Source organism: Malaclemys terrapin, chromosome 4 (genome assembly GCF_027887155.1).
Source record: "Malaclemys terrapin pileata isolate rMalTer1 chromosome 4, rMalTer1.hap1, whole genome shotgun sequence".
Classification (NCBI taxonomy): Eukaryota; Metazoa; Chordata; order Testudines; family Emydidae; genus Malaclemys; species Malaclemys terrapin.
In genome coordinates this window covers 140,146,995-140,174,421 of record NC_071508.1, presented here as the reverse complement: position 1 = coordinate 140,174,421, position 27,427 = coordinate 140,146,995, and the positions used below count along the sequence as shown (strand labels likewise).

The following is a 27,427-nucleotide window of genomic DNA, read 5'->3' as shown; positions in this document are numbered from 1 at the left end:
CGTGGAGCCTCTTCCTGCACCCCAAACCCCTCATCCCCGGCTCCACCCCAGAGCCTGTACTCCCAGTCCAGAGTCCTGACCCCCTGCTCCAGCCCAGAGCGCCCTCCCACACCCTGAACCCCCCATTCCTGGCCCCACCTTGCAGTTCTCACCCCTGCACCCCTCATCCCCAGCTCTGTTGGGTCATGGGCATCAATAATTTTCTTCAACTGGGTTGCCAGAAATAAAGTTTGAAAACCACTGTCCTAGAATACTTTCAGTGACCTTTTCTGTTGTCCCTAAAGAAAACACATTGAAATGATGGGAGTATGCTCCTGGGGAATAGCGTTTATTTGCTGTATGTGCAGTCAAGTGCTCTGCGATCATAGGAATAATTGGATGAATGGGGTGGCATTTGAGTTGTATTTTGTTGTTGTAAATGCTCAAAATATCAAGATCATTTTTATTTATTTTTTTTTAGTACAAAACAAGTTTGAAAAATTAGAGCATGTTATGATGGCTGGTGTATAGGTTTGGGGAGAAGGATTGCAAAGAAGGGGAGGATGGAGGTGATTGGGCTGTTGTGCATACACAGGAGGAGGAGGAGTAGCACCAGCTGATATAATTCTGTTAGTCTCCCTGACCTCCACCGATTTCCTGCTAGGGCAGCAGGAGAGAGAGAAGCAGCACAGTTGTACCGTTAGTGCCAGGTCAGGAACTAACCACCAGCTCATATGAATTAAAAGATGTACATTTACTATCAGCTGTAGGTAATTAGCTAATTTACCTCTCAGATGAGTGGGACTAGGCTATAGTTAGGCTTTGGCAATACAAATAGAGAGAGACCTTTCTCTCGCTTTCCGTCCTTCGGGAAATCCTTGTGATTTTTAGTGAACAAGTATAGCATAATTCTTGCCGTAGAATTTTGTTGTCAGACTGGTTAATTTTGTACATTTAGTTTGCAGGTCGCCCTGCTTGTCACCAGACTTGTTTTTCAGGGTTTTCCAGAGAAAACACCCAGTGCAGTGTCAACTGTTAGAAAGTTAATGTACAGTATCTGCAGAAGTTTGCTGTTTGTCATCATTGTTGGTTGAATTCTGTCAACAAAGTGGTATAGTTAGTCACGCTAAGCAGTAACAACCTGAAAATGTTTTTGTGCAGGCATGTGTACACAAAAATTTGAAGGACTATCTGTAGCAAGGGGACAATCTTTAGTTTTTATAAAATAGCTGATGTGCCATCCAGGTCCTGCTGATTTTACACTGGTGCAATTTTTTTTTTTTAAAATAAGCCTAGATTTTTGTCTTCCTTCTGGAAATAGCTAGGATGAGGATTTCTTGTTCTACTGGACTGTAGCATTTTCCAAAGTTAGAGGTAGATGTACAGTGTAACATTTCACACCTTTGTCCAAAATTGTGTGGTTTTATGGGTTGGAAACAGCTTGGATTGTCAGTTAGATACAAGTTGAAAAGTTAAGGAAGTGGGTTTACTTGATGATGGGGATCTGAACACTTTATAAAAAGCTAATTGAAATTGCATCATTAGCAGAATTCATGTGTGGATTTAAATTATAAGACTGATTATAGGCTTCAGAGGTGAATTGAAGGGCTTTTTCCCTGGCAAGGCCAAAGTACAGGGGGAGAGCTTCCTTGCAATAGTTGATGACATCAGTTATACTGGAACAGTGATCTTCATTCTTTATGCTGCTTTACATGGCAGTGATAGCATCACCTTTAGCAGGGGAAGAAGCACAGAGGTCCTTATTCAGGAAAGCAGTTAAGTGCATGCTTAAGTGCTTTACTGAACAGTGATGGACTTAAGCACACAGTTAACTGATTTCCTTAGACCAGGGCAGAGTGGTGAATGCATGCCTTGGAAAATAAGTAAAGGAGGGCTCTGATCTGCAAATGCTTAATTTTCACAGGGTATTTACTTGTAACATCAAAGGGCCTGATCCTTCAGCTCTTATTTATGCAAGTTGCCCTTTGTTTGTAAGGGTATTCCTATTGACATTAATGTTACTGTTCGTGTGAGGCTTGCATCCAGTAGTGCATGGTGGTATCCAGTTAATGTTCTGGGATCTTGTCACATCTTTGGATATTCATTACATATCAGAGGAAACTGCACATGTGTAACTTGCATGGTCCAAGGTCTTCAGTGGTGACTGATTTTTGGGTACCCAATTTGGAGATATCAAAGGCGTTTCATTTTCAAAAAGTGCTGAGCACCCACCGTTCAGGTCTTCTTTAGTAGGACATCCTAAATCTTAAGTCACCTTTGAAATTGTTGGCTGTTGACTCCAGTGGGAGTTGCGTCAGGTTTGGGAGGGAAAGGCCTGGTCTGTAAAATGGGTTAGGCTGCTGGCTGCTTTGACTTCTTTGTGGGGTGTAAAAAGGGGAAAAAAAATTCCGGTGACCATGACAGCTGAACTTTTTCATTACTGAAATGCTACCAAAAACCTGTAATGATCAGAAAAAAATCTACTCTACCTTCTTCTGATGGCTTTGGAGAAGAGTCTGATTGAATTGCATACATTAGTGGTATGACAAGTTAGACAAGTGTTGTCAAAGTATAAGGGAAAGACAGACTCTTGGTTATCTGTCAAGGGTGACTATAGCCCACCTAGAGTAGGGCTATACATCATGTGTGATCCTTTGTGTCCGTTTGTCACATACTATCCATTTCTCATCCAGTGGTGGGTTGCTACTTACTCCAATGCCATTTCTCTCCTTTCTTGTGAGATCCGATGCAGGTGGTGGTTGTCGCAGGTTGGCTACATGTTTATGGTTCCTGATAATTTGAAGAAATATCTTCATTGCATGTGATTTAGTTAAATAGTAGAAAAAAATTCTATTCAATGTGTTTCTTGGATAAGAAAATATATAACCTGTGTGTATCTTTTAACATATCAGAGGGGTAGCCGTGTTAGTCTGAATCTGTAAAAAGCAACAGAGGCCTGTGGCACCTTTAAGACTAACAGAAGTATTGGAGCATAAGCTTTCGTGGGTGAATGCCCACTTCATCAGACGCAAGTAATGGAAATTTTCAGAGGCAGGTATAAATCGGTATGGAGATAACGAGGTTAGTTCAATCAGGGAGGGTGAGGTGCTCTGCTAGCAGTTGAGGTGTTCACACCTCGGGAGGAGAAACTGCTTCTGTAGTTGGATAGCCATTCACAGTCTTTGTTTAATCCTGATCTGATGGTGTCAAATTTGCAAATGAACTGGAGCTGAGCAGTTTCTATTTGGAGTCTGGTCCTGAAGTTTTTTTTTTTTTGCTGGGTGATGGCTACCTTTACATCTGCTATTGTGTGGCCAGGGAGGTTGAAGTGTTCTCCGACAGGTTTTTGTATATTGCCATTTCTGATATCTGACTTGTGTCCATTTATCCTCTTGCGTAGTGACTGTCCAGTTTGGCCGATGTACATAGCAGAGGGGCATTGCTGGCACATGATGGCATATATAACATTGGTGGACGTGCAGGTGAATGAGCCGGTGATGTTGTAGCTGATCTGGTTAGGTCCTGTGATGGTGTTGCTGGTGTAGATATGTGGGCAGAGTTGGCTTCAAGGTTTGTTGCATGGGTTGGTTCCTGAGTTACAGAGTTGTTATGGTGCGGTGCGTGGTTGCTGGTGAGAATATGCTTAAGGTTGGCGGGTTGTCTGTGGGCGAGGACTGGCCTGCCTCCCAAGGTCTGTGAAAGTGAGGAATCATTGTCCAGGATGGGTTGTAGATCACTGATGATGTGTTGGAGAGGTTTAAGCCAAGGTCTACAGCCAAGCGCTGAGATACAACCGCATCTGCTCTAACCCCTCAGACAGAGACCAACACCTACAAGATCTTCACCAAGCATTTTCAAAACTACGATACCCACACAAGGAAATACAGAAACAAATCAACAGAGCCAGACGTACCCAGAAGCCTCCTGCTACAAGACAGGCCCAAAAAAGAAACCAACAGAACTCCACTGGCCATCGCCTATAGTCCTCAGCTTAAACCTCTCCAACGCATCATCAGTGATCTACAACCCATCCTGGACAATGATTCCTCACTTTCACAGACCTTGGGAGGCAGGCCAGTCCTCACCCACAGACAACCCGCCAACCTTAAGCATATTCTCACCAGCAACCACGCACCGCACCATAACTCTGTAACTCAGGAACCAACCCATGCAACAAACCTCGATGCCAACTCTGCCCACATATATCTACACCAGCAACACCATCACAGGACCTAATCAGATCAGCTACAACATCACCAGCTCATTCACCTGCACGTCCACCAATGTTATATATGCCTTCATTAGCAGGACCAAGTACCGATTTTGCCCCAGATCCCTAAGTGGCCCCCTCAAGGATTGAACTACAACCCTGGGTTTAGCAGGCCAATGCTCAAACCACTGAGCTATCCCTCCCCCCTTCATAGCATGATTGTAATTCCTTCCAGGAATTCTGGATTCTTAAAACGACAAAAGGAAATGTTGAGTGATTTATTTCACCAGATCCCCCAAATAATGATATGCAAAATACTTGGGTGTTTATAATGGATTACGCCAGCTCAGGGTGAATAAAAATTGATTTAAAAAAATTGGATTTGTTTAAATTTTTTTTCCCTTTTAAACAGATTTATCTTTAAAATCTAAATTTAATACAAAATATGTTAAGGCCTGAAATATTATAATCTTTTTAAATATTTTAAATAAAGAAAAAGCTGAATCCATGAGCCTTTATAAAAAACGGAGTTAAAGGCTGCTTTTCTTTTAAAGAAAGAAGCCGGGGAAAAAAATCTAATTTTTTGAGGTCACGCTTCCTAACGTGGCACAGTAGGTCATGTACTGTATTAGGGGCTTGTTTTATTTAATAAAAATTTTATATGCTGTTTTGTGTATTTAATTAAATACCAGTTACCAGCTTGACACACACCATGAGTAAAAAGTTAATTATCTAGTAAATAAGCAACATATCCTTTGTTATTTTCTAACATACTAAAAATGTACAAAATCAAGCTATATAATTGCTTAAATAAATGTATAGAGTTTTATAGTGTACCCTCCTAGGGAGCAAAAAGATGCACCAAATCTAGTGAAAAGGCTTATGTTTTAATGGTTACATCAGTTATTTTCTAAAGAAAGAGGCACTCATTAGCTGAAGTACAAGTGGGAAAAGTTGATTAAAATTGAGGCTTTCCATTTGGCGATAAATATCGTCTAGATTTAAATCAATCCATCTTGCTCCAGCTTCCATTTCTTAGGTCCCCCATTCATGTCTTTTTGCAATTCCCTCCCCATCCCTTTGTTGTAACTGATTGTCCCTGCAACCCAACAGTTTCATTTTTCAGAAGCATGATTTGCATAATAGAATCTGCATTGTGATATTGCTGTTACGCATGTGCAACAGCGATGGGAGAAATGGTTTGCACTGCCTTTTTGGTATCGCAAGCAACGAATCTACTGATTCTACAAGTGATGACTTCACTGATCACTGTGAATTGGGTTGGGCTTTTGGGCCCAGATCCTGAAATAGGCACCTAAATACCCTTTGTGGATCTGGGCTTCAGTTTCTAAAATCTATTGGAAATGGCTGAGATATCAGATTTGCTAATTAATTGTTTGATTATCCCACTCTTACTTTTATTTAGAACTGTACACAGCAAATACTCCATTGAATGGGGTCCTAAAATATTGCAACTATAAAAAAGTAGTAGAAACTGAGAGCAGTATGTCAGTTCATCACACTCAAATAGTTGCTATTTATTTTTTAAAGTGTAATCTTGAGGGTACAATTTTGTTGTTGAAAAAATTACATATTTTGTGATACAACTCAGTGGAGAATGTTCTCTTGTATGTAGGTCAAATTCTCAGCACTCTCCCACCCCAAAGGTAAAGTAGCAAAGTACCCTGTTCAATGAGTGCATTTTGTGTGATAAGCCAATACATATTTCATAAAACAATAACCAACTCAGTGAGTACCATTTCACTGGACACAGGCTGTATGTTCTAGGGCACTTAAAGAATGAAGGCATCCTTGAGATATTTATCATTTCTGTGTTCCTCTACATTCTTAAGGCCTCCATTGTTTCTGAAGCAGTGAAGCAAGTTCTGTATTTGAATGTCATGCTGAGAAAAGATGATGTGATAAAGGGCACTTTGGGATTATATGAAAATGGGGCAGGTCGTGACTGTTAAAGCTGCACATTGAGCAAGAGGCTCCAAAATGAAATGAAAATGTGTCTAAGTTGCTCCTATAGTAAGAACATTGCTTCCCTGTTTGCTAGGAGATTGGTAGAAAGAATAGAGGGTGGGGAGAAATTAGCTAAAAAGGAGATGCAATAAATCTTACATAAGTGCTTACAACTCTTCAAAAAAAAGTAAACACATAACTTTAATAGTGTGACTTACCTCTTCCGAAAATCCATAAACGTTGCCGTTTATGGAGGATGACATTATGCCTTGTTGTCAGGCGCTTTTTGGACACGCAACTTCTGGTAACCTATGATGCAAACAACAAACATAAAGGGGAAGATTACTCTTGCTATGTGAATAAAAGGTTTCTTTTCAACAATTTTGAGACTTAGTTTGGTTTTTGGATTCATATTTTGTATCTGATTTTAATATATATAATTTAAGGTCTGACAAAAAGGTAGATTTGTAGATCCCTAATTCTAAAAGTGTATGCTGTGGCATTATGCTGAAGTGGACATTTTGTCGGGACCTGTTTCGTTATTGCATAGCAAACCCTTGCAGGATTTTGTTAGCTTTAATATACCTGAGAGATACCTATCTCTCCTGAATTTTTAACTTCTGCATAATGCCGTCCCCCACACAGATCTACAAATCTACCCTTTTTGTCAGACCTTAAAAATTATAAACCCAAGAACCAAACTAAGTCTCACAATTTGAAAAGAAATTTTATTCACATAGCAAGAGTAATCTGCCCTGTCACGTTTGTCATTCACATCAATATATCTTTTCAAAACTACATCTGGTGAGGTGTTTTTCCTTATGCCTGCTAAAGACCTTTATTGAGTGCTGTTGTATGGGACTGAGCAGAAACATGTTCCATTTTTGTGATTCAATACAGTTTATTTATTTATTTATTTATTTATTTGAAATCTATTTTCAACCTTGGAAGAAGACAGCTTGAGGGCAGGGAAATAATCATCTGCTTCCTTTTCAAAATGAAGACAAAATAATTCCAGTTAAATCATCAGTTAAAAATAATTATGGTAATACTACAGTTGTATACTTTACCACTTTCTACCAATGGTAATAACTACCTTTTTAAAACACTCTCCACTCCACCACATATAGCTGGAAGATTGGGATGTATTAAAAAAGTAATTTTTAGCTGTTGTCTAAGAAATCACACCCCGTTGTTGAAACCAGCTTAAAACCAACTGTAACAGCTGTTGTCATAGAAGTGTTGAGTTTGTTTCCTTCTGCCCGTTGTGTCCTTTGTTTTAAAAGGCTCAGACAGATATTGAGACTCTGGATCAACAGGTATTCGTATTGACTGTCAGTCAGATTTCCAAGAGCACCTAACTCCTATTTTCAAAAGAGAGTCAGTGGGACTTAAGGCTAGTCTACACTAGAAGTGCTACAGCAGTGCAGCTGCACATCTGGTGAAGATGCTCTATGCCAGAAATGAATAAGGAAACTTTCCCACCCCATTTTCCATTCTGGATTTTTCTCTACCTATGGGAGAGCTTTCTATTTATTGTGTAGTATTGTAAGGTTTGTAAATAACTATTTTTAAATTGTATCTTTATTAGTTGTCGTAGTGAGTTAGTTTGCGTTATTATTATTTAAAATTACAATAAATAATAATACTTTTTGTAGGCACCTTGCACCTAAGGATTTTACAGTTTATAAACCGTTAGCCGAAGTTAGCATCACATATGTATAGTGATCACTTCACCTACTTGTGACACACGGCCGCTTCTGTAGTGAACACAATAGTTGTTCAACAAGCAGCTCTCCCAGTGGTTTAGGACAGGAAATGAAGAATGCCATCTCTAGTTGAAACTCCAGGGGGAATTTAGGGAAGCAAGGTATAATTACCAGTTTGGAATTTGGCCTGGAAACTTGGGTTGCCACCACTACACTTATGGAAAGTACTATGGGATCTTTAATGACTAAAAGTGCTTAGTACCTCTGCTGTCTCACGTGAAAGAGTTCTGGTAGCAATGTGACCCCCTAAAACCATGTTGGGACAATGATATGGTACTGATTCAGAAGGAAGAATACCATTTGCTGAATCATCCACACCACATCCTGCAGCACATGTACTGACGTGATCAGCCTTGTTCAGCTTGTGAGATATGAGAGATCATAGCACAAGGTGTTGTGGCTGCAGACTCGGGACAGAAGAAATTCAAATGAATTATTTTAGGCTTGCTATTAAGCTATTTCTTTTTCAACTAGTAGAAGTTGGATCCATGTTACTTACATGTCAAAAATGTATCCACTTTATATTTTTATCCTGTTTTAAGATATTAAAACAGGGACTTAGTTAGCTTTCTTCCATATGCTAGTATCATGTATTTAAAGGCAGGCAAACTACTTTGCCTAGTGCCCTTGAGTGGGAATGCAACAGTTGATAAGTGCTTAGAAAGAAGAATGGAGAATCTAGGTGAGTTAATTCCAGGCTATTGATGGGAGAGGGGGGTTTCTGGGATATGGTCTATGAAAGACAGGCTTACATCTACAATTAGGTGGTTAGGAAGTACCTCCTAATGTTATGACCTTAAGGTAGTGGTTCCCAAACTTTTTAAGTTGTGTCCCCCTCTGACCTCTAATGTAGTCTGCCCGCAATCTACCGGGAGTGGGGCTGTGGGACCAGAAGCGGGGCCATGGGCCAAGCCTGGGGGCGGGGCCAGAGTGGAACTGAGGGAAGAGTGACACTGGGTGGATCTCCCTCCACACCCTCCATGGGGGCTGGCCTGGGCTCTGCTGTGCCCCACTACATGTTGCTCCATGCTGCCCTAGGTGGGTGGACCACTGCCTTAAAGGAAGGACAGTAATGGTTGCTGAGCTATTCGTAGTATCTGTTAACCTGTTAATTTGTCTGAAATTTAAGATGTATATAAAAAGTTTTCTTCACAGAAATTTAATATTTTTTTTTCTCTTATTTACTAGTTTCCTTCCCAAGTTGTAGTCATCCCTGGATTCAACTTGCTAAATGCTATTGGGTGACTCATAACTGTAATCTTGTACCTTCCATTCAGTATATGTAGCAATGCTGTGATGTGCCTTTCAACTCCTTTATTTTTAGCAGTGTGTAAAATCCCTGCTTCATCCATTGTCTGTTGCTCCATCCATTACCCTTGTATTCCCTGTGATGTGTTACATCTGTCCCAAGGGGTGTGTTGTTCCGGCAGCTTAGTGTATCCTGAAATAATGAAGGAAAGAAACTGGTTTATCTCCGATGCTCTTTCTTCTTAGGACCAAACTGAAAAAGTCTTGCAAAACTTGGTCTTGCAAAATGTACAAAAGACCAATGTAGGTAACAGCAGAAAAAAAACAGCAGGCGTGAGATTCTGTGCTGGGCTTGTAAGAAGCACAGCCTGGAATTCCCAGTTTAGGAGAAAGGCGGTCTAAAGGAACTCTTAGCCGCGTTTTGCGCCCTTTTGATCCTGGGCTCCTTTGATGGTTGGAGCGGCCCCAGGGGCCTATCTGAGTTAGATCAGCCTCTCCTGTGGGCCCCAGGACTGCTGGGAATTTCCATAGTGCTGCCAGCTGTAGCCCTGCCTGTAAACCAGGATGGTAGCCATACAGCTGGCTTTTGCCATGCTTGTGCTGGAAACGAATCATCTGCTTGGTGGAACTGGGGCTATTATGGCCCCTTTATGCCACATAAAAGATCTCAAGAGTTTTGCTATTAACTTCAATGGGGCTAGAATTTTGCCCATAGATGCCATTCCTAGTTCTGCCACTGACTCACTTTGTGAGTCCAGTCAGGTCATTTAGGGTAGTGTAAAAGCGCTATCTACTATGCTACTGTGACACAATCTTTACAAACAAAATAACGGTTATAGTAGCAGAACAAGCTTGTAAACATTCAACACCAACAGGATTGATGTTGTGCCCGGTACCGTACAGTCCTTGCCCTGCCAGACTTTTTCCCTGACCCCATTTTTGTTTTTTGCAAATCATAAATATTTATAAAATCTCTTGTTACTTGCATGATTTAAGGAAACAATGGGACTGCTTACTTGCAGGCTTAAAATTAAGCGCAGGCCTTGCTTAATTTGGGCCTAGCTGAGGGCTCCTCCCCAAGGGGGGGGAGGGATACGGGCCATGGTTTTCAAAAGTGTGTTTTTGGGTGCTTAACTTCAGTTGCCCCAAAAGGTCCTGAGTTTTCATATGGTGCTAAGCACCTTCCCAATCACAAGTTGGGCACCCAAAATCTGTGGTCATGCCTGAAAATTGTGGCCAGTCCTCTGAAAGTCGCACATTTTACCAGCTTGATCCTCTTGTTGTTTGTAGTTAAATATCTGTCATTAGAACTGAGTCTTTATTGTAGTCCCAGTTACTCGCCTTCATAGGTGCATTTTTTGAAGTAATTAATTCTGTTGAAAAATCGAGCATAAGGCAAAGAAATAGGCCTCACTTTTAACTTATTGTAAAGTTAAATATTTATCACTGTCGTAATCTCCATAACTTTCTTTGGTTTTATTTTTAATAGGGCTGTTGATTAATCACAGTTAACTCGCGATTAACTCAAAAAAATTAATTGTGATTAAAAAAATTAATCACGATTAATCGCAGTTATAATTGCTCTGTTAAACAATAGAATACCAATTGAAATTTATTAAATATTTTGGATGTTTTTCTACATTTTCATATATATTGTATTCTGTGTTGTAATTGAAATCAAAGTGTATATTATTTTTTATTACAAATATTTGCACTGTAAAAATTGTTTTTCAGTTCACCTCATACAAGTACTGTAGTGCAATCTTTGTTGTGAAAGTGCGACTTAAAAATGTAGATTTTTGTTGTTGTTACATAACTGCACTCAAAAACAAAGCAATGTAAAACTTCAGAGCCTACAAGTCCACTCAGTCCTATTGCTTGTTCAGCCAATCGCTCAGACAAATAAGTTTGTTTACATTTACAGGAGATAATGCTGCTTGTTTCTTGTTTACAACGTCATCAGAAAGTGAGAACAGGCATTCGCACGGCACTTTTTATAGCCAGCATTGCAAGGTATTTACATGCCAGATATGCTAAACATTAGTATGCCCCTTCATGCTTCAGCCACCATTCCAGAGGACATGCTTCCATGCTGATGACACTCATTCAAAAAATGTGTTAATTAAATTTGTGACTGAACTCCTTGGGGCAGATTTGTATATCCCCCTGCTCTGTTTTACCCGCATTCTGCTATATATTTAATGTTATAGCAGTCTAGGATGATGACTCTGCACATATTCATTTTAAGAACACTTTCACAAAACACAAACAAGGTACCAATGTGAGATTTCTAATGATAGCTACAGCAGTCGACCAAAGGTTTAAGAATCTGAAGTGCCTTCCGAAATCTGATAGGGACGAGGTGTAGAGCATGCTTTCAGAAGTCTTAAAAGAGCAACACTCCAATGCAGAAACTACAGAACCCGAACCACCAAAAAAGAAAAATCAACCATCCGTTGGTGGCATCTGACTCCGATAATGAAAATGAACATGTCAGTCTGCACTGCTTTGGATTCTTATCAATCAGAACCCATTATCAGCATGGACACATGTCCCCTGGAATGGTGGTTGAAGCATGAAGGGGGACATATGAATCTTTAGTGCATCTGGCACGTAAATATCTTGCGATTCCAGTTACAACAGTGCCATGCGAATGCCTGTTCTCACTCTCAGGTGACATTGTAAACAAGAACCAGACAGTATTATCTCCTGCAAATGTAAACAAACTTGTTTGTCTGAGCGATTGGCTGAACAAGAAGTAGGACTGAGGGGACTTGCAGGCTCTAAAATTTTACATTTTGTTTTTTTTACATAATTCTACATTTGTAAGTTCAACTTTCATGATAAAGAGATTGCACTACCGTACTTATATTAGGTGAATTGAAAAATACTATTTGTTTTTTACAGTGCAAATACTTGCAATCAAAAATAAAGTGAGCACTGTACACTTTGTCTTATGTTTCAGAGTAACAGCCGTGTTAGTCTGTATCCGCAAAAAGAAGAACAGGAGTACTTGTGGCACCTTAGAGACTAACAAATTTATTAGAGCATAAGCTTTCGTGGACTACAGCCCACTTCTTCGGATGCATATAGAATGGAACATATAATGAGGAGATATATATACACACATACAGAGAGCATAAACAGGTGGGAGTTGTCTTACCAACTCTGAGAGGCCAATTAATTAAGAGAGGAGGAAAAAAAAAAAAAAAAAAAACTTTTGAAGTGATAATCAAGCTAGCCGAGTACAGACAGTGTGATAAGAAGTGTGAGAGTACTTACAAGGGGAGATAGTCAACGTTTGTAATGGCTACATGCCTCCAGCTTCCATCCAGGACACACCACACGATCCATTGTCTACAGCCAAGCTCTAAGATATAACCGCATTTGCTCCAATCCCTCGGATAGAGACAAGCACCTACAAGATCTCTATCAAGCATTCTTAAAACTACAATACCCACCTGCTGAAGTGAAAAAACAGATTGACAGAGCCAGGCGAGTACCCAGAAGTCACCTCCTACAAGACAGGCCCAACAAAGAAAATAACAGAACACCACTAGCTGTCACCTTCAGCCCCCAACTAAAACCTCTCCAGCGCATCATCAGAGATCTACAACCTATCCTGAAAGGTGATCCTTTACTCTCACAGATCTTGGGAGACAGACCTGTCCTCGCTTACAGACAACCCCCCAACCTAAAGCAAATACTCACCAGCAACCACACATCACTGAACAAAACCACTAACCCAGGAACCTATCCTTGTAACAAACCCCGATGCCAACTCTGTCCACATATCTATTCAAGTGACATCATCATAGGACCTAATCACATCAGCCATACCATCAGGGGCTCGTTCACCTGCACATCTAGCAATGTGATATATGCCATCATGTGCCAGCAATGCCCCTCTGCCATGTACATTGGCCAAACCGGACAGTCTCTACGCAAAAGAATTAATGGACACAAATCTGACATCAGGAATCAAAATACTCAAAAACCAGTGGGAGAACACTTTAACCTGTCTGGTCATTCAGTGACAGACCTGCGGGTGGCTATATTACAACAGAAAAACTTCAAAAACAGACTCCAAAGAGAGACTGCAGAGCTAGAATTGATATGCAAACTAGACACAATCAACTCCGGTTTGAATAAGGACTGGGAATGGCTGAGCCATTACAAACGTTGACTATCTCCCCTTGTAAGTACTCTCACACTTCTTATCACACTGTCTGTACTCGGCTAGCTTGATTATCACTTCAAAAGTTTTTTTTTTTTTTTTTTTTTTCCTCCTCTCTTAATTAATTGGCCTCTCAGAGTTGGTAAGACAACTCCCACCTGTTTATGCTCTCTGTATGTGTGTATATATATCTCCTCATTATATGTTCCATTCTATATGCATCCGAAGAAGTGGGCTGTAGTCCACGAAAGCTTATGCTCTAATAAATTTGTTAGTCTCTAAGGTGCCACAAGTACTCCTGTTCTTCTTTTTGTCTTCTGTGTTGTAATTGAAATCAATATATTTGAAAATGTAGAAAACATCCAAAAATATTTAAATAAATGGTATTCTATTATTGTTTAACAGTGTGATTAATCGCGATTAATTTTTTTTAATCGCTTGACAGCCCTAATTTTTAAATGTCTAGGACTATTTCTTGCATTTTGGGTGTTTTTGCATGACAAAGTGGATGCGCAAAATAAGTAAGCAAACAATTGTAAAACCTTCAGGAGTGGCATAAGAACAAACAATGCACAGGATGGCATGGAAGTTTCTCACAATGCAGGAATTGGTGTGGGGGAGCCTAAGGGTACATCTACACTACAGGGGGGAGTCGATTTAAGATACGCAAATTCAGCTACGTGAATAGCGTAGCTGAATTCTACGTATCGCAGCCAACTTACCCCGCTGTGAGGACGGCGGCAAAATCTACTTCTGCGGCTTTCTGTCGACGGCGCTTACTCCCACCTCTGCTGGTGGAGTAAGAGCGTCGATTCGGGGATCGATTGTCGCGTCCTGATGGGACGCGATAAATCGATCCCCGAGAGGTCGATTTCTACCCGCCGATTCAGGCGGGTAGTGTAGACCTAGCCTCAGTGTCTTGCATTAGAAGCTCTATACACGATCTTAAACTTGTTAACAATAAGTCTGTTTGCCTTGGCTCATGTGAGCCAATGGACCATATTTGAATCGGACCACATTTTAAATGAGTTAAGGAGCTGAGTTCAGGACAAATAGAGACATTTGTAACTGAAAATGCTCTTCAATATTTGTGAAGTGGACAGCTACTAACTCTTGTTAGCTGTCCTGGTAGGTAAATAGGTGAATTTTTTTTTTTTGAGTCATGGATTTCTTGTATTTGATAGAAAACCCTGAAAACTTGCCAAGATCTCATTCAGAACTAGCAATGTGTACAAAAGGAGTTATTTGCTTGTATTTGCCCACTAGGCTGTAATGGATTTGAAGTAGTTATTCCGCTGTACTGGGTAAATTTTGTATGAATTCTGGTATGCACAGTCATTGTGAAAGCACTTATTTCCTGGTGCTGTAATAACTTCTTTGGAATTGTCAAGCAAACACATATTTAGATACTCTGTAAACATTTGAGAGTTTGACTCAACTGGTACCACAATCAGTTGACACTACCATCTACTGCACTGATCATGCCTCATTTTTTAGATTATGGAACTAATTGTCTAGATAGTAACCTCTCATTAAGAACATTTTTTTTTAATCTGCAATGTAGAATAATATTTTATCTCCTTCTCTCCCCGCTCCAGTTAATAACACAAGACTCTTTTCTAATGCTGCTTACAAAACAAAATGGCTCAAGTGTGCTAAGAAAGCATGAGCCCAGTTCCAGCCCACAGCAAATTCTTATGGTAAAGGTACAGCCATTGGAAATACATTTATAATGGAAACACTGACACATTAATCAGTGGTGCAAATGTTTTTGCTACAATTAATACATCATTTCACTTAAATCACAATTCAGTAGGCTGAGGTGCTCTCAGCACTGCTCAATCTGTTATGTTTTATGTGTGAGATTAGCTGCTCTGTATTTGCAGAATAATTTGAATATGTAAGCAGTTTTAGAAGAATAGGGTTTTAAGCAGACAGGTATTTGGATTCACATGGTCACTTTTCTCTAGGGAAATAGTGCAGGACTAGTCTGACCAAGCAAATAATGAAACAAAGTAAGAAGTGTTGATCTTTTTTTTTAATTAAAAAAAAAAATCTTATTTTAGATTATTCATATGGCCATAAAATTTGGCAGATGACCATGAGAATTGACATAATACAGATCCAGAAAAAGTACCATTCACTGAATTCTTTTAAAAGTCGGAGTAAAGATTAGGCTGTCTGGGAGTCTCACAAGAATTGTGAAAATGAAAAATGGTTAGCAAAAGAGTCGTTTCTGTGTGTGAGATTCTGCCACCCAGAGTTCATCACTGGGGGCTGGCAAGAGGAGTCCTGCAGACAGCTTAAGGTAGCTTATAAAGTATGTAACTGGGTCTGCTTTTTGTGTTCTGTTTAAAGTCGAACTATGATTCTGATTGACTGGAACCAAAATTGTGCTTGTCATTGCCCTGAGGAACTCTATTCTCAAGACTGTATGTGAACTACCAGTGTGAATGGTTCATTTACTTGCCAAATTAAAATGTTTTAACTAGCTGGCCCAGTGTCCCTGAGCTCCTGACAAAGTGGTTGCAAGGTCATACCTCCACCAGATGAGAACAGCAAAATCCATGCATCCTGAGGACCCAGTAGAACCCGGACAGAAAGAAAGTATGCTTTTTTTCCTCTTTTTCCACGCTGTACATATGCGTGAGCACCTGCATGCACACACTCTAAGCAACTGTGCATCTTCTTTTATAGCAGGGTGATTTAAACTTACATCCATGATTTCAATCTCCAAATGAAAAAACTTGATTAATTAGTTTTGACTACTTTTATTTTGTAAAGAAAGTTACATCAACCAATGAGAATGTACCTATTAAAATTTGTTGATTTACATCTAAATTGAGGATTTACACTAGATTTGGTACATCTTTTTGCTGCCTAGGTGGGTGCACTATAACAACATACATTTATATAAGCCATTATATAGCTTAATATTTTCAGAGTCTCATTGATTTTACTTTTTAATATGTTAGAAAATAGTGAAGGATATATTAATTACTAACTAACTTTTTGCTCTTGATTTGTGTTAAGCTGCATTAGGAATGGAAACTGGAATTTAAATGCACAAAACAGCATATACAATTTATTTTTATTAAACAAAACAACAGTAAATGTTTTGGATACATAAACTTTTCTCATCAAAACATGTTTCACTTTTCCAACAAAATGATTTATTAAAGGAACAGAGAATTGAAGTCAGTGCATTTCCCAGGGCAGCCTGGGAAAATTTTCAAATATGCCGAAGTGAAAGTGATTGGAGGTTAGGTAACTACTCACCTAAGTCTCTCCAAAATGAAACAACATTCTCCTAAATTACTTAGGCTGTCTTTCAGACTTTTAAAACTAGAAGGTCTTATCCCCCTCCTTCCTAATTTTTATTCATAAACTGGAAGAGAGACAAGTTTTCTGCCTTTTTTTCCAACTCCCAATCGATTTTTCTCGATTTCGAATGAATTAGTCCAAATGAAGAAAATATTTTTTTCTGTATATGCAGAAGAGGCTGCTCCTGTCAAAAGCTTGTTTAGTACTTCAACAAACTCTGGTTCCAGGTCTTGAACTGGTGGAAGTCACTAGCTAAGTGGCATGACTTTCTTTAAAACATGATCAGCCAACACTTACTGCTTGAATGTTTCACCTCCAGCCCTGAAATTTATTATGGTTGGCATGACTGATGGGTGGCTTATTAGCTGCCCATTTCATAACAGCAGCATCTTCTTCAGTGGTTAGGGGTCTATTCTGGTACTTTGGGTTGAGAATATTGGCAAGAAAATTAGGTGGAATAAGTGCTTGATCTATCTACTTCTTTCCTGCCTGCAGTTTAACTTTGTTGATTATTTCTTTCTCCAATGTCTCTTGAGATTCTTTCCAAATTTAAACAGAAATCTTTCTGAAGTTTGTCCAAGGCGATGGAAATAGGTTTCAGTATATTCCGCATATCTTCTACATTTTTCTTTAGTTTTGATATTGACTACTTTGGAGGTGATCGTTCCACCTATTTTGCCACGATTTTTTCCCACAAATTGTCATCAGAGTAGGTAAGTTCTTAATAAATAGCTGAAAACAGTTAACCACTGAATTTCATTGTACATTAAATAAAAATTAAATAAAATTAAAATTAAATGTTGGGGGAGAACTAATTTTGCATCCTCCTGCTATGTTCAGTGAAGCTGAAGCAAACCAGTTGTTTACAGAAGTATTTTGCTACTTCAACAACATTTTTCTTTATTCCTAGAGTTGTGCTTAAGTCTTTTGCTAAAAGATTAATCAGATGAGCACTACAGCCATATGTTATAAATTTCCTTTCATTATCTTCTTCTAGATTTCTTCTCATCTTTGCTACATTTTCAGCAGTGTCTGTGACAAAAACTATACACTCGAATTTTTGGTCACAGTTTGTTATAGCTTTTACCGCTACTTCCTTTGAATATTCCGCTGTTTGTGCATTTCCTTATTGTATCAATTGCTTCTGTAGGATAGACAACTGAATCTTCTCTTGTCACACAAGTACATATCACTGGATCATTGTGTACATTGCTTCACCCATCAAGATTCAGATTAACAAATTTCCCGTCAATGTTTTTTGCATGCTGTTCAATTGCTTTCTTGTACCCTGTATCCAGTAACCTTCCAACAATGTCTGCTCTACTGGATAGAGTGTAGCCGGGTCATAATGACTGAACCATGTCAATGAAATATTTCTTCTGAACAAGACAAAAGGGAGAGTTTTTTTGTTTGTTTGAACAATCCAAGATACTTTCATCTACGGAGTCTCACTGGAATTTGCTGGTCCTGATTACCAGCTCATCCATGGATTGACTGGATGATGAAGAAAGTCTTCGTCTTTCTTTCATACAGGTAATTTACTATCTGAGGTTTGTTTAGTTGCAGCACTGCTGGTGGTACTAGCAGATGATTCTGAAGTTATAGACGTTGCAGATGATGGGCATTCATAACCCCTTATGTCTAAGCTGGAACCTGAAGCAAAATGTTTATTTAAAAAAAAAAAAAGTCATTGTCAGCGAGTGTCACTCAGGGCACTAATTTTTAAAAAACTGAGATCGTAAATGGAAGATTACTCTTCTGTAGCTGTTTGTACCACTGTTTAAATGATATAATTTATTCTAACCCCAGTGTTATAGGGAAAATAATTAATAAATCATAATGATTATCTAAATCTGTTTAAACCCTTATCTCTAGCAACATACCAATAGTTTGGGGGTGGGGGGGGAACTTTTTAAAAATGTTAATTCATAAATGCCTAATACAACTTTACTTTTAAACAGGAAGCCTTCATCGAGGATATTTGATTATACTGAGCAATAAAAATCATTTCAGAAAACCAGCAGTAACAGTAAAAATGTGATCAATAAATACTACCACAATGAACAAACATACCAATTATATTTTGCACACACATGTTGAAATGCATAAGTAATCCACTCAAGACACAAATTTATGACCAGAATCTAAGTTACCATTTACTGACACAGTAAGACACGGTAGGCAAGAATGGTGCAAAAATTAGTAAACCAGATTGTTCAGATGTGTCCAACTCATCTTCAACAGCATTGCTTTCTAAGGAGCATTTTTCATAATGTTGCTTCATTCTGACAACCAGGCCTTGCATTGCTTTGTTGCACTTTTTCCATTTGGCATATGTTCCTTTTTAACCTGGAGGTACTTACTCAGGAATTTCTTGAAAATATTCCCAAATAGTGTTTTTTTTTTTTTTTTTTTTTTTTAAATGACCTGCAGCCATTGCAGTCTCCCTCCTCCCCCAATTTCCAACTGTTGAAATCGCCATGAGAGGCTGCGCTCTATAGAATGTTGTCCCTTCTTCCCACAGTGTCCTGCTTTGACCCGGGTGTTGCCCCTTTCTGGTTGCCCACTCAGCTCCTTCTCCCTTGTTATGTAACCCCCTGAAAAAACAAAGGAAAAAACAAAAGAACAAACAATCTAAGATGTCTGCTCATGTAACCCACATGCCTTTTGCATTGCAGTGTTATATTTGTTTAGAGACCAAGAGGGAGGCAGTTGAGAAATTAATGGATTTCTGATTGTTTGTATCTCTGTCTGTGTACCCATGCAAGGAGATAGAGCAAGGCTATTTACTTGAATGCCCAGAGCCATCCAGAAGCAAGGGCTTGTAGTTAATGAGCTGTTCAGTGTTTTTTCCACAAGCAGGAGAGTAAATTTCCATGGTGGGTGGAGCTATAAATATTCATAATTTGAGAACTGAGCCAATCAGAGCTCAGATAGGGAGAAGCTATAAAATAAGAATGAGATCGCCAGGTGGGCTCAGCAGATGATCTTGATGAGAGACCTGATGGTGTCTGGTGGAGTCAGAGGCTGGGTCCCAGTGCCTGTGATGACTTTGTCGGTCTCTTGAATCTGGTAGTACAACCCCTGGCTTCCCCACAGAATCAAGCCCTTAATATAGTACATGACATATTGTGCCATATTTAGAAAGTTTTACCTCAAAAGTTAGAATCAGAGGAAAAGCCATCTTTCTTTATATAGAAAAGCTGCCTTTTAACTCAAGTTTGATGCATGCATTGATTCAGCATATTTATTTTATTTAATGTTTTAAGATGCTATAGTAAGTTAAGGCCTTATATTTAGTATTACATTTGATTTCATTTTAATTGGGTTTATTTTTAAAAAGAAAAACTTAACTAACTAAATAAAATCTGTTCTTTTTTTTTTTTTTTTTTTTGTGGGGGGGGAGAGACCCAAGCCCCCCTCCTCCCAAAACATCAGTTTTTCCTCCAACGTGTGCTGCAGTTCCTTGGAGCAGTGTTTCCCAACCCCTAGAGCGAACTGCTGTGGGGAAGGGAGGGAGAAGCTGCCCCATTCCACCCCATAGCCGCTCCACCTTCACTCTGTTCCATCAGCTGCTCCCGAAAGCTCCTCTTAGGAGCACTAGGCCCTGTTGCACAACTGCTTGCCTGCCTCCCTCTGGCCCCCACAGCCACCACCATTTTTGGTCTGTGACCTGCAAAATGTTCATGCAATGGTCCAAATCCCATAATCTTTTGGAACCACAGAGCTGAGTACTACTTCAGTCCATGGAAAGAACCAGCCTACTAGGCAGTGCCTGGTAGCCCAGCAGCCCAATCTCCAAAAACAAATCTGTAATAATGAGTCAGCCACAGCTTTACTCAGTATTTGTGTGCAGCAGACACTGCCGTGGAGCATGGGTGGCTATTAACCACATGAGAATCTTGTGAAATCAACATAACTTTGAAAGCTGTCTAGAAATCAGGAATCTTTTTTTTTTTTTTTTTATCTGCACTAAAAGGGTAGTCAGCTTTCTATAAAGAATCTGCAGCCTGGAAATCAGGGTAGAAATCTTACTAGATCAAGCTTTTCTTAGGAGATTTCTTGTTTCCTATTCACATATACAACAAAACCTCTCATCTGCTGGTATCTTAGTGCCGCCTCTTCTGGCTCCACCTGAAAACTAGAAAGGCCTCTGAGGCCTTGGCTACACTGGCAATTCACAGCGCTGCACTTGCTGCGCTCAGGGGTGTGAACCCCCCCCCCCCCCCCCCGAGCGCAGCGAGTGCAGCACTGTAAAGCGTCAGTGTAATCAGCACTTGCAGCGCTGCACGCTCGCTCGCAGCGCTGTGAATCCGCGAGTGTAGCCAAGGCCTGAGACAAGTGCAAATGAAAAGAGAAAAATAATTGCTCTACTCCTCCCCCCCCACCTTTGAACCACTTTGGTTTTGATTCAAGTCTGGGATAAATGTTCCGATCTGTTCTCATTTTATCTGAACTGTGCCTAGGCAGAATGGTTCGTAGATGAAATGCAGGTTACTTTACAAAAAAAAAAAAAAATCTATCTGCATTTTTTTTCTGCCATATTAACCAACATACTTTAAACTATAGAAGAAAGTACATCTCTACTTAAAAAATAAAATAAAAACCCAACTCTGCAAAGAAGGAAAATAAAACAACTCTACTGCTCTGCTTCAAAAACAAAAGAAAACCATAAAAATGTTCTTAGGAATGAGTAATGGCCATGGATCTAGGCTTCTTCTGCAGACTTTTGCTGTACTCAGCAGAATCTAAGATTTCATTAAAAAGCATTTCTAGCACTTCTGCTTGCAGAGATAGCCCTTCCTTTATGCTGCTGTTTTGTTTGCTCTGCAGCCAACCAGACTAAAACAATATGCAGCACCATCAAAATGTGAACTATTTCCATTTGTCTTAACATAGGAATAGCATCAGCGGGGCCTGATCCTTTCTTCCTTCCACCCCCACCAAATGCAGTCCATGGGGAGATGCACAAAATGCTGGATCACACCCAAGATTTTACTATTTAAAGGGTTTGTTTGTTTTTTAAGATGGTTTGTCCAAAATAAATGCCCAGCTCTAGTAAGTAGAGCTTATTTTGTGAAATATCTAATGTTCTCCCCACAAAACCTTAAAGTTTTTTAAAAAATGTTTCTGAAGCACCACAGAGAAAGACCTCTTTACCAACTAAATATTTAGGGCAAGTGTAGTGCTTCTCAGCCTCATGGCTAAGCTCAAGAGTAATTTAGTGTTGTGAATGCATTCACATAATGCTAAATACATTTAGCTGGTTTTTTTTATTTGCATTCCTCGTAAATATGCCATCTTGCTAATGCAGTTCAGGGCAACCTCACCTGTATTTCCCGTCAGTTGTCCAGCAAGGGTGCGTGCTCTCAGGCTTCCAGCTCCCCAGCCATTGCCTTTCACGGTGGAGATTCTTGTGTCTTTCTCTTCTGACTGGGGTATTTCCAGGCTGCACCGTTCCCTGCCTGCACTGTTATCCCCAGCATAGACAAGTTGCTCAAGGACATCTGCTTGCTTTCTCTTCAGAGACTGATAATAGGTTTATTTGCTCTAGTTATAAGGTATCACACTGTGCTCTCTAAGGAAGCCTGCTTTACTCTTAAGATAAAAAACATTACAGAAAAAACACGTTTATTGTTTTAATGTATCTACACGTATGCTAATAAGCTTACCAGGGTTCACCCCAACCCTAACATGGATTCTGACAGGAACAGTCCTTCACACCTCTGTGGTTACAAATTCAGCTCAGAATAAGGCCCAGTCCTTCCAATGTACCCTATGGATTGGGGCCCTCCACGGACCAGGGGTCCTTTTGTTTGCTGGATCAGGAAGAAGGTCCTGAGCCAGTTTAAAACCAGGCTATTTATCCAAAACCCCTTTCTTTGTCGTCTGATCCCTGGAGAATCCAGTTTGAACTAATATATGCTAGGGATGTAAAAGGTTAACTGGTAAGCATTAGGCTTACTGTTAACTGACTGTAACTGTTAACCCTGGTGGCCCCGTGCCGGCAGGAGGGACCCCAGCCCGGGAGCGGTCCCAGCCCCTGCGGGGCCAGGTTAACCAGTTACACGATATAATTTGAATCGTGTAACCGGTTAACTTTTTAAACTGATATTTACGTCCCTAATATACGCATACCTCTCCAGGAGAGTGGCTTGAAAGGGTTGATAAGGGAGGAAGTACATTAGCATCCCCCCTCCTTACTAAGGAAGGTACACCTCTACCTCGATATAACGCTGTCCTCAGGAGCCAAAAAATCTTACCGCATTATAGGTGAAACTGCGTTCTATGGAACTTGCTTTGATGCACCGGAGTGCGCAGCCCTGCCCCCCCCCCCCCCGCCCGAGCATTGCTTTACCGCGTTATATCCGAATTCGTGTTATATCGGGTCACGTTATATTGAGGTAGAGGTGTACATACAGCGCCACGTACGCAGTTGCATTTTAATACAGTTTACCCCAAAGGTATTAACTCTAATTCCATAAAGTTTATCTTCATGCCATACAGTTAATTCATGATATTGCAGAATGTTGTCAGTCTGTCACACTTCTCAGCGTAATTATAGAACGGGCCCTTTTATAAGCATGAGATGTTCATTTAACATTTGGCACTTCTGAAGGGGGATAAAAAGTTGTTAGTACATTTTGCCAGTATTCTACAAATGTTGGTTGACCTTTGTAATAATTGAGTCTTGCGGATCTTATTCTACTGTAAAGAGTCCAGGTCTCTTCTAGACGTTTGTGTGACCTATTTTTAGGTGAAACTAGTAACTCCTTTCCCCACTGCCTATCCACCCAGATACCCTGTTGGATGACTCCTCCCAATTAAAGTGTTTTTTACGACACACACAAATGTAAAATTAAATAAAATATTGTGAATACAAATGATACGCTAATTCATAGTTTTCTTTGACATCTTCTGTATTAAGACTGGAGTTCACAATTTCACATCTATATTTTCTATTTGGTTAAGCATCACATGTCCCTGTCAAATGCATCATTATTCAGGGTCCAGTTCCCACTGAGATCATTAGGAATTATGCCATTGACTTGTATGTGAACAGGATTTAGGTCTGAATAAATCCATAACCTCTGTTATATTATTAGGCTATATTAGTTCCCTGAAGTCCTGACAAAGGACCCAATTCAGCAAAGCCCTTAAGCACTGACTTCAATGGGAGTTAAGCATATACTTAAGGGCTTTACTGAATTGGGGCCAAAAATGCTTGTCCTGATTAAATAGAGTAACTGATACACTAAGGCTAAGTGGCTTGCCATTTGCTAAATGGAATTGTCAAAAGGTGGGCACGTAAGGGAATGCCTCACTAGCTGGTATTACTATTGCTGCTAAATAGATGCATGGTACATTGTCTGAATCTGCACAGCCTATGGATGACCCTCCTTGGGACAACTCTGTGATGTCATCTTAGGCCCTGATCCTACAATGTGCAACTAGGGTGACCACCCATCCCGAATTGGGTTGGACAGTCCTGAAATGCAGAGTTCAAGTCCCAGTCCTGGGCTGAATGACTCTGGGACAGCATTTGTCCTGGATTCCCTGTGGTGCTGCTCTGTGCTTGCCCGAGGCTCAGGGGCGGCACCAGCCTCTTGCCGGTGGGGTGGGGTGGGGGAGTAGAGGTTGGCCTTAGCCCCCCTCCCCCTTGCCATGAGGCTCCATCTCCTAGTCCTTCTCTCCCTGGCCAGGCCAGAAGCAGACAGTAGTGAGAGCCACCCAGGGAGTCCGGGCTGCTGTGGAGAGCCCTGGACCTTCCACCTGCCATGGGTGATGTGCTTCGGGGGTGGAGACATGGGACTGGGGCTGCTCTTGGGGGCCTCTTGGCCCCCTGCCCAGGGCAGGTGGAGAGTCCGGAACTCCTACAGCAGCACAGGCTCCCTGGGCGGCTCTTAACCCAGTCCAGCTTCCGGCCTGGCCAGGGGGTGCAGCCTTGGGGGGAGGGGAAGGGCAGGGCACAGAGAGTGGCGGCATCTCCTGCGTGTGTCCTGCTTTTGCCTTTTGAAAAGGTGGTCACCCTATGTGCAACACGTGATCTGACTGCTGTGCCTGTAGAGAACTCCACTGGGACTCCATGTGGATGCAGCAGTTCATCTGCATGTTGCAGGATTGAGGTCTTGGATTATAAACTTTTTGGGGCAGAAACCATATTTTCTTTTCCTGTTTTGTACAACACCTAGCACAGCAGGACCCTAATCAGGATCAGGGCCTGTGTGCACTTTCAAAATGAATTAATCCCCTCTTTCCTGTAGCCTGTCCTTGTCTTATAAATGTGTTTGGGTTTAGTGGTATACAAAGAGATCAAAGAGAACCAGTCAGACGGGATCTCAGGAGATTATTTCTTTTCTTTTAATAAAAGAATAATATTCTTGAGATCAAACGTGTCTGCGATCAATTGTTGAGAAGGTGGCCAGACCTCCCTTTGCTTGAGGGCATGTATGGCTGATCAGTGTAGAGTTTCAACTCTATGAAGTCATTCTCTGGGATAGTGAGGATAGTGCTGTTGGACAGGAGATTTTTGCCTGCTCTGTGCCAAATTCTGCCCTTAAAAAGTCCGATTTAACCCCTATTGAACTCAAAAGGGGCTGCATATAAGTAATGGAGGGCAGGATTTGGCTCTAGAAAATGAGGGAAATGGTAACTTGACCATATGAAATGGAATTTCCCCCCTAGAGATGTCCTGTCACCCTTTTGGTATGGACAGATATTTTCTAGCTTTCAAGAGACACTGGCCCCAATTTGGAAAAGCACTAGAGCGCTTGCTTCGGTGCTTTCCCAAGTAAGGATGCTTTCCAGAGTCGGGTCTAGTTTGAACTTGAAATCTAGTCAGTTCGGGGGGAGGGAGGGAGAATGTTATGTTGCTTCAGATATTACTGTGTTTGCACAGTGCCTGGCACAGTAGGGTCCTGTTCTCAGCTGGTCCCTAGTCAATACTATAATAAAAACATCAGCGCCGGGGTCAACTTGCAAATCGTTGTAGCTTTGCAGTCTTGTTTCCCTAATTTAAAAATAAAATCTGTCCCCTTCCCCCACCCTCTCTTCTGCACCAGGTGATGTAGTGAGAGACCCACACAAACAAAATTCACTGCCTAAACCAAGGAAACAATGAAACTGTCTATACACATTGGGGTTGTCACATGCACAAAGTAAACATAGTGGTAAAAAAACGTTTCCTTCCCACCGTCTTTCTATTATTTCAGTTATGGGTGTTGATTGTAAATGATAGTAGGCAAAACAGTTTGAACAGAAACTTAATTTTTGAGCTGACATCCCTGTAGCTCATCATTTTTTCTGGTCTAATGTGCTAAAAAGTTTTTTTCCTCCTTCTCTGATAAATTGTATTTAAATGTGTTTGTGCTTCTGAAGTAGAAGTAGTAAGTGTGTGTGAAATATAAATAAGAGGTTTCAGAGTAGCAGCCGTGTTAGTCTGTATCCACAAAAAGAAGAACAGGAGTACTTGTGGCACCAAGAGGAAGATTGGTTAATTGAATGGAGTCGGCCAGTGTTTAAGATAGCAAGCATACAAGCAGAATGACAAAATAACCTCAGAGCAAATCATTACAATTGCACTGTTCTGCAATTTCAAATCTTAAATGAAGGCAGAATAAAATTGGGTTGCTTTAGCCTGCTCTGCCTCAATAAGTAATGGAACCAGTCCGCTCAGCGGGATGGAAGTTTTGTTTCAAGATCCTTCACAACTGTTTTAGTATTTCTCTTAACTCTCTAATCATTTGCCTGGCAGACTGAGATTAGGAAGAGACAGTGAAGCTTTGCCATTAGTACACAACTGTTTCATGGCTTTAATGTACCGAAGATATAAATAGTGTGCTCTCTCTCTCAACAATAGGACATGACTGCAACAGGTGTTGTCCTGTGCTAGTATTTTGCATGGTATGAGTACCCAAATACATCTTGAGTTTTGTATTGGTTTCCATGTCCTGTGTGTGTTCTTCTTTTGTTGTTAAATGTCAACTGACATTTAACAAGTGACTCTTATAAACTAAGATATTTGTTAATGTGGTAGAAATCAGCATTTTGTACACCCTGCATCTGTGTACAATATATCTATGTGCAGTGCTCTGAATTTATGAGCAGAAAAAATAAGGGGACTCTAACACTGGGTATTGGTAATAATGGGACATAGAATCTCTTGAATGTGGTTGAGTCTGGTTTGAATCTAGCACAGGCCCAGTGACAGAATTGTCCCAATACTAGCTATAGTTGCTGGGAGGGCTAGGGCCAGATTGTGATACCTTATTGTCCGGCTATACAGAAAGGAGGACAGGAGATATTTGTTATAAGTTTAAGCAGGCTACAACTTCATTATCAGATGTCTGGGACTACCCGGCAGATAAGTGTACAGTGCAGGTAACCCCTGGGGGTTTCTGCCAGCTCCCCTTCTTTTTCCAGGTCATCCACTCCCCCACTTTGCAGTGAGGATTCAGGCTACCTGGCGTTCTTAGCAAAGAGGCCAAGTGGTTTAAACAGGGAGAATAAATGCCTCACCCCCTGGAGGAGGCTTCCTTAGACCAGGCCAACGTAGGGCAACTTGCACTGCCATTGCTGGTGCTCTTGGGTACTTTGAATGGAGGCCATTTGTTTCTAGTGATGTTAACCTGGCACCTTTCGTGAGCACAGACTGTTTCCTTTCTCTCACTCTCATTCACACAAAATTAAAAATAATGTGCAAATAAACAGGGGAAAGACTAACCTTGCAGTTACTGTTAAGCATCACTCTTT

At 40.5% G+C, this 27,427-nt stretch overlaps 1 protein-coding gene across 2 annotated transcripts in view; it reads left to right on the top strand.

Moving 5' to 3' along the window:
* Positions 1-27,427, top strand: part of MNAT1 (MNAT1 component of CDK activating kinase) — a 193,839-nt gene that overhangs the window by 27,570 nt on the left and 138,842 nt on the right. The window contains exon 1 of one of the 2 annotated variants that reach the window (XM_054026946.1): positions 18,099-18,208. The exons of the other annotated variant lie outside the window; for it this stretch is intronic. Within the exon in view, the coding sequence (XP_053882921.1) occupies positions 18,174-18,208 (35 nt within the window). The 5' untranslated portion in view covers positions 18,099-18,173. Of the gene's footprint in view, positions 1-18,098; positions 18,209-27,427 lie in introns of those variants that run through there. 2 annotated transcript variants of the gene reach the window in all.